The 7,816-nt window shown below is 34.7% G+C and overlaps 1 protein-coding gene across 2 annotated transcripts in view; it reads right to left on the bottom strand.

Annotated features, from left to right (window-relative positions):
- Positions 1-613: 613 nt before the first annotated feature.
- The window catches only part of riok1 (RIO kinase 1 (yeast)), a 48,843-nt gene continuing 41,640 nt past the window's right edge, over positions 614-7,816 (bottom strand). For both annotated transcript variants that reach the window (XM_072570803.1, XM_072570804.1), the window contains exons 13-17: positions 7,520-7,585; positions 6,432-6,551; positions 4,870-4,923; positions 4,283-4,426; positions 614-3,186 (exon numbers count right to left, since the gene is read on the bottom strand). In XM_072570803.1, the coding sequence (XP_072426904.1) occupies positions 3,073-3,186; positions 4,283-4,426; positions 4,870-4,923; positions 6,432-6,551; positions 7,520-7,585 (498 nt within the window). In that variant the 3' untranslated portion in view covers positions 614-3,072. The remainder of the gene's footprint in view (positions 3,187-4,282; positions 4,427-4,869; positions 4,924-6,431; positions 6,552-7,519; positions 7,586-7,816) is intronic.

Raw genomic sequence — 7,816 nt, 5'->3', positions numbered from 1 at the left:
TGTTACTAAGCTTCAGTAGTGGAGGGAATGCTGTCAAGCTTCTTAAATTGCAAACAGTCTGATTTAATCTCAGCTGAAAAATGTGTTGCTGGAAAAGCGCAGGTCAGGCAGCATCCAAGGAGTGGGAGAATCAACATTTTGGACATAAGCCCTTCTTCAGGATTTAATCTCGGTTTCAGGGAAAGGGATGGAGTTGTCCATAGTTCAGTTGATTAATAGTGGCAACTTACCAATGGCTATCAATCTAACATCGACATTAAACCCATCCCACCCCAATTTACCTGCAGATCAGAGCTGCTGCCACAGACCACACTTTAGAGGCTTTCCCTCAATATGATAGATTGGAAACTGTGGATTAGAGAACACTTATATACTAACTCCACTCCTCTTGTGAAAGCTGGAATATGAATGAAAATACTGAATGCCAGATAAACAATCTGATTAATTTAGCAACAGTAGAGCTGAAAGAAATTAGAGTGAAATAGAGCAGAGTGCTTTTAGTGCACAAGTGAACCTTAACAACATCACTGAGGACTAGCCTTATTTGTTATAAGTGTTTGATAGCTTGCAGTGTTCAACTTAGCATTATTTTGGTTAAAACACATTCTATAAATAAGTTCTTCACAAATTTTATTTGATATTCACTGGCATGTTACAGTTGTCATAGTTACACTGTCTTCACAGAGACAAGTGTACAAACACTTTAGGTGCGAGCCAAACTAGTCCAATTGTAAGTAAAGAGGATGTCGTGAACTGTGAAAACAAAGTTTTTGGACACCATAGATCTGGAGAATTTATTATAATTTTGTACAATCACTTGTACAATCAGTACTTTTCACTATAAAACAATAAGACATAAGTCATTTCTAATAAATAAAGGAGACAGATACTTTGGTATTAAGTCTATATTTTGTGCAAGCATTTGTTCACTACTGTATACAAATAAGCACAATTGCAAATTCATTAATTGAGAATTAACATCCTATATTATACATAAACAGCAAACAGTCAACTCTGTTTATAAACATTTGAATTGCAGCTTGTACTTCAAAAGTCAAATAAATTTGTTGTTTCTACAAATACACAGAAGAACAAGATTTACCAAACCATATTGAAAACTCTTCCAGAGTTATAACTGGGAATTTTGCTGAGGAAGTGAACAATTATTCAACATTATTGAGATCAATGTGTTTTAAAAGTGCATGAAGCAAAAAGATGTGGAAAGAACATGCTTTTAATTTGGAGTAACATTAAAGCACTAGACATTCCAGGGGAAAGAATAACAGTCAAATGTAGCATAAATAAACTCTTCCCCCATTTCTAAAGAACATGCATTAATATCCAAATAGCAATTTCCCATTAGAATTTTTAATATTCCAACCATAATTTTTAATATTCCAACCATTATTCTTAAGGTCCCCTGAATGTAGGTGTCAATTTGTGTTGTACTTTAGAAAATTCAGTTCTCTTAACCAATTTCCTTCAAAAACTGAATTTAAACTTATTAAGTTAATTTGATTTTTTGAATGAGTCAGTAATTCCCTCAGTTTGGACTTAATTTGAACCCAACTCTCCCTACTACAGTGAAACTTCTAAATTCTGCTTCTTGCAATCTGCATTCCAGTTCTTTAAGTTTATTTTTGATCAAAGATGTTGTCTAATAAATATCCTTGATTTTTAATGTAACACAAGTTTTGGGGAAGTACATTCAACAGGCACCAATTGTTTAGGGTAATACTGTGCTACTTAAACATTACTATCAAAAAGATATTAAGTTCTGACAGCAGAGGCCTTTCATAATAATTCCAACAAGTCTGTTCAGTTTCATATTTATTTTATTTGTACATACATAATGAAAGGGCAGACTGCAAAGAAAGTATTAAGTCTGGATAAAATAAGTATTGCTCATTTGGTCACACATCAAGAAAATGTTTCTTTAAGTTGCTGATTAGGATAAGGTGGTAATGGTTCAAATTGGGAAAAGGTAAGGTTAGGACAGCTATTAGAATATTTTTTCTTAAATAAAGAATAATCAAATGTGGAGTTGACTTCAAAATACAGTTGTGGAGAAGGCAATTAGGCACTTCAGTACGGGGAGTTGGAGGATTTTCCTGAATGGATGAAACAAGGGAGTTGATTTTTTTTGTGGAGAATTTAGAGGATCGGAGGGCATTACCAGCCAACAAAGCGTTCTGCTACCAATGTACCACTTTTGAGTTATTTTGAAGAGGGCTGCATGAAGAGAGGTAACTGCCACGCATGCCAGCAGCAGGTAGCTAAGTAAACTGCCTACTGAGGGGAGTAATAAGAGCTTTCTCCGACTTTCCCTGATACATAGCATATGAGTCTCCAACTGAGGCCAAAGCCCAGACAATGAACAGAGCTGGCCTCTTGCCAGTTATCATTGCTGCATTGAATTTAAATTCACCCCACCCTGGTAACTGCTAGAGGGCCATAACTGCAGCTGCAGATCATGCTAGAGGGTTTTCCATTCTACAAATAATGTCTGACAGCTGTAGCCACTTATTATTTAATCTATAGGATGGCACCATCTACTAGATAATTTCATACCATTGTGGTCAATGTTTATGGCAGCTATTGCACAAACACTTGCATTTACATTGTGATCCAAACAAGGGTCAGACAGCAACCGAACAACCCTTCCATAAAACCAAGTCTGATGGTGGAGCTGCCAATCGTCAAATATTACACAGCTTTCTGTAGGTGCTGTCAGATCTGTTGAGTTTCTCCAGCGCTTTGTTCTTATTTCAGTAATAGCAGTATTTTACTTTTATATTACTTTCTGTGGACTTTCCTGACATCATTAATTGACTGGGCCTCCCAAAGATAGTGCCTTAGTTTGCATGCTCTCCAAAATCTCCTTATGGATCAAGCTGCTGGCATTTGTGTTCCCAAACAGCGTTTCATCCCAAAGGCACAATCGGTACTTGGCATTAACAATTCTGCTCAAGATGAATCAAATGGACTTCCTCATTTAATAAGTTGGTATTAAAGTTGTTGGTGACCAGAGTATTTTGATTGTTAACCATTTACAAAGCACAATTCAAATTTCTATGATTTCCCTTTCTTCATTTTGGCAACCTTCTCTTTCCTTTTTTTGACATGCTTGGGTACTTTGTTTCTTCGTTTTTCTCGCTGTGCTTCTTTAACCAGTCTTTTTCTGTCCTGTAAACAGATTATACATGTCTGAACAATGTTATATAAGTGCAGATGGAGTAAGTTTATTTTTTTCAATGTATTCTGTGTTACATAACTAAGTTGATTTTTTACAATGACTCATTTTGAGCAGTGATAACTACATTGACATAAGTTATAATTTCAGGAATAAAAGTTTACTGCCAAAAAAAATGCAATAACCATAAAAGTTAACACTTCAGTAGTTTCAGTATTCATTGAAACCAAGTAAACCTGTCATTGTTCACAGGTGATCAGGGACCTGGCTCCAGAATTTACTTTCGTTTGGCTCGAGAATGTGACTGACACGTGATTAGACGTAAAGGGAAAGGATAAAGTCTATTAAGCCTATTTCAATTATTCATTGGTGCAATGTCACATCACCCAGTCATTAATGCTAACAAACCCAGCCAACCACCCAAACCTTAGATTCTTTGGTCTCCATGACAGCAGCCACACTTTTCTCAATGGATACGGACGGAATTGGGATAGAATCCAATTATTCCAGGTAACGCTTTGCGTCTTCTCTATAAATTTCCATATAACACCATCTCGTCTACAGCCTTTGACAAAGGGTCAGTTAAACTTGAAATGTCAGCTCTTTTCTCTCCTTACAGATGCTGCCAGACCTGCTGAGATTTTCCAGCATTTTCTCTTTTGGCTTCAGATTCCAGCATCTGCAGTAATTTGCTTTTTTTTAAAAAAGTCTACAGCCTTGGTCAATCTAGGCTGAATTCCACCCTGTCTCTAATAATTAAAAAGTCTGGATTTCACCTTTACCTCCTAACAGTATCAGCTGGCATTAATGGTAAATAAAAGCAACAAATAACCAAGCAACAGTTATTCAAGGTACCTAAATTCTGGTCGGCAAAATTTTACTTTGCACACATACATACAGTGCACATCAGCTAAGAAATGTAATGTGTAGCACTTAACCAAACAAGCACAGCAAAACTCATCTTCAGTTTGAAACTTGAATAATAAAATTATTTTCTGTATCTTAAATGCTAGTTCATCGATAAAAATGCTAAACATTCTCTTTCACTGTATGATTTCTAAAGGAATCTGATTTCAAATGAAAACAAACCTTTTTGTTAGTTTCACTTTCCTGCACATGGTCTTTAGGATGAATCCTTTCTCCTTCTTCAGAGCCAAGCTCGGAGTCAGAGCTATCATTATCAGAATTAGATTTTCCATCACTTTCTTGCAAATTCTCAAGAAGGGCAGGTACCTGATATAAATAAAAATGGATTAATAGAAAATAACCTTCCAGCCAAAATCTATTAAATAAATTCACAGAAGAAGTCAATTAGCAGATACATTCATTAGTTGCTGCAGTTAAATGTACAATGATCATTCAATTTATCTGATGTGGTTTTCCTCGAAAACAGGGAAAGATCTTAACAAGATTAAATATCTTGTCTCAATCAATCTCAATCGATTTAATCAGCACAAATCCACTTGTATTATTTATTTAATGGCCTTTCTGAAATGTTGTCCTTCCATACAATAAATATTTTGCCCAAATCAAGTTTGGACAAACCCCTTTATAACCAGGACTTCCTTAACCTTCTCTACTAAGTTAAGCCAGATCCTAGATCTTTTAAAAAAACTGGTAGGCATACAAGGTTCTTTACTCTGAATATATTTGACATTATAGGTGACAAATCTTACCTGTTGCACACCACTCAAGTCTTTCTTCATTCCTGTCACTGTCTGATACAGAATCTACACAAAAATAAAAGTTCAGTTTTGTGATTTTAAGTCTATTAGTGTAACACAATTGTAAATATGATGGTTTTTTGATAATATAATAAAGATTGGGTATAGAGCTATGTATAAAGCATTTTTTCATTTTCAATATATTGGCATTTATAACAGGCATATTTGAAAACATTAAAATCTGTATAACTAGCACTGAAGAAAAATAGTGTGCACATTACACTATTAGCTTAGAATTACTTGACAACAATTCATAGGTGACAAAGCATGTTTCTACAGGACATAGGAATTTTACACTTGCATTTTCTTAGGTTAACGTGGAGAAAGATTCAGTTTGCAATGGACACTCTAATGCTTTGCTTGATGCTGATATAGGTAGCTGAAGTAGCATCACCATCCCTCAGTTAAGACTATTCAAAACATGCACATATGGATGTATATACACATAAAACCATACTTGCTACACAATGAAAAGGTAAATTGCTAGCTGTTGACTGTTTCTGAGGCTGGATGTAAAACTCGTTTTGTTGCATTCCTTATACATAATCTATTCATCTCCATACTCAAAATGCTGAGAGGCATTAAGTATTTTTTGCCTCAGTAGCAATGGAACTAATTCTTTTTACCATTCACCTAAATTACAGTTGCCCAAAATTGTGTTTGCAGGGTTATTAGTGAAGATTTCTATTAATCTATTGGCTGATTTGATGTAGCAGCTTTTATTCAGTATCTGTGGTATTCATGAAGAGAACAAGAAAAATGAGATTCTTCAACCAATTAAGCTGAATTGTCCCAAGTGAAAAGGAGATTGTAAAGAAGCAAATAAAGAAAGGAAACATATTGACCTAAATGATTGCACAGGAAGTGAAAAAGAAGATTGGACCGTACAGATAGAAAGCAGACATTTATAAAAAAGAATTTGCAACATTAAATTTTGAGGAAAAGTACCTCCAAGTGTAAAATTATTTTGTCAGTGCTGCAGAGATTGTTTAAGAAGTTTGATCCTTTATTACTCTGAACAATTCTATTGACGTGAGTACACTAATTCTATTTCTTTAATGTCTTTAGTATGGAAGTAGAGAATAAGTGACACAAGTTCATGCTAGGACAGTGATTTCAGAGCTAAGTCTATCAGCAAGTACTGCAAAAATTAATCGAGTGTATCGGAATCTGCGGAAATCTACATTTAACTATGCACATGTTAATATCAAAAACTGTTGAAATTAAACTTTCCTAAAAAACTAGGCCAGTGTATTAACACATAGCCAAGAGAAGCAAACACTTGCAGTGCTCCAGCTGAAAAAAACTGTAACAATAACAATCCATTAGAAGAATAGTTTCTTAGGGGTAGGAAATGGATTATCTTTTTCTTAAAAAATGCACGAATTCCTACAGGTACACACGAGGATAAGGCTAACATTTTCCCGGAGCACTCTTTTAATTAGCAGTTTAAAAAAAACTACAAAACTTTCATGCAAAACATCCCAAAAGCAAAGACGTAGGCGACTACTCACATTGTCATGCTGTAAATCTGCAGTCATAGCTTCTTCCTTGAGCTTCATCATTATGTCAACATCCCGTTCATAATGTTTCACTTCATTCAGTGTCCTGGGTATGTAGGCGTTTTTGAACACCTATGGAAACAGCAAAGAGCGTATTTACAAACCACTGATCAGAATGCACAGGAATTATCCAAATCAATATCAAATTAAGAGTTTGTTTTTGTCAGATTGCATTATTCTACTTCTCCCCATCCCACTACAGTATACAATAGCCAGAAAGAATGCTTAGCCTAGAAACCAAAATATTGAGAATTCGATTCAATGCTCCTTTTAAGAAAAAAATGCTTATTTTATTGATTGTGTATGCGCTTTTTTGCGTAAAATAATTCAGTTTAATCAAAAGATAGTACTTCCACCTTTGAATCTGAAAGTTGTACAAGGCCCACTTCATACACGGAGCATATAGTTCTAGTATTTTGGGACCGCTGTATTATTAGAAATCCCGTCTTTCAAATGAAATTCTATAATACAAAATCGGAGTTTTGATTGACACTGCAAGAAACTGGTATTTTGCAACACTTCAAATTTGAGGTATCTTACTATGTGCAAACTGGCTGATATGCTTCTCTATGTGAGAACGTTAATGAGACTTCAAATAGTAATTCATTAAACATGAAATTCTTTGAGATTTTCCAGAATGAAGATCTGACGTTTCTCTGAGGAAGAGTGAATTGAGGTGCCTTCCTCCATGAACTCTTACTCTACTTCATTTACAAGTTTAAAGCTGATTGTGATTGTACTTAACTACAACTGTAGTAATAGTGAAGTATGCTAAAATAGAAATGAGGAATAGTAGAATTTAAATACATTACCAATTAATCACAATGATTACCTTTTTTAATTGAAGCTAAAATATATGCTCATTTGTATGAAATCATCTTGTCTAGATACAGTAACATCTCAATCATTTGCGTTTGTCTAACTTATTCAACAATTTGTATGTCAGGAAGTGCTCAAAGATAAACTATAATTGTACTGGAGGTGCATTAGAAAAGATCTGCAAGAGAAAGCCAAACAACATCACAACAGGGGATTCTTACCTCTTCATCTACTTGGTCCTGGTTGGATCGTTCTTCTTCTGATCTTTCTGCAGCTATTTCCATTGCCTAATTATCAGAGGTATAACAGTGCTTTTGTTAAAATACATAATTTTTTTCCTGCTCAAAAGATTACATTTTTGTTCTTGAATGTTATTGTGCAGCACATCACTTTGCTCAGGAACATTATTCATGATTGAAGGATTTTGCATCAATAATGATTTAAATGTCAACTTCTGTGCTATAAAAAAGTTAACTGACTGATTAATCACTTCAGTAATCAATAATTAGAATATATAA

This window comes from Chiloscyllium punctatum, chromosome 5 (genome assembly GCF_047496795.1).
Source record: "Chiloscyllium punctatum isolate Juve2018m chromosome 5, sChiPun1.3, whole genome shotgun sequence".
NCBI lineage: Eukaryota > Metazoa > Chordata > Chondrichthyes > Orectolobiformes > Hemiscylliidae > Chiloscyllium > Chiloscyllium punctatum.
Note: the sequence above shows the minus strand (reverse complement) of the source record. Positions and strands in the feature narration are given on the sequence as shown.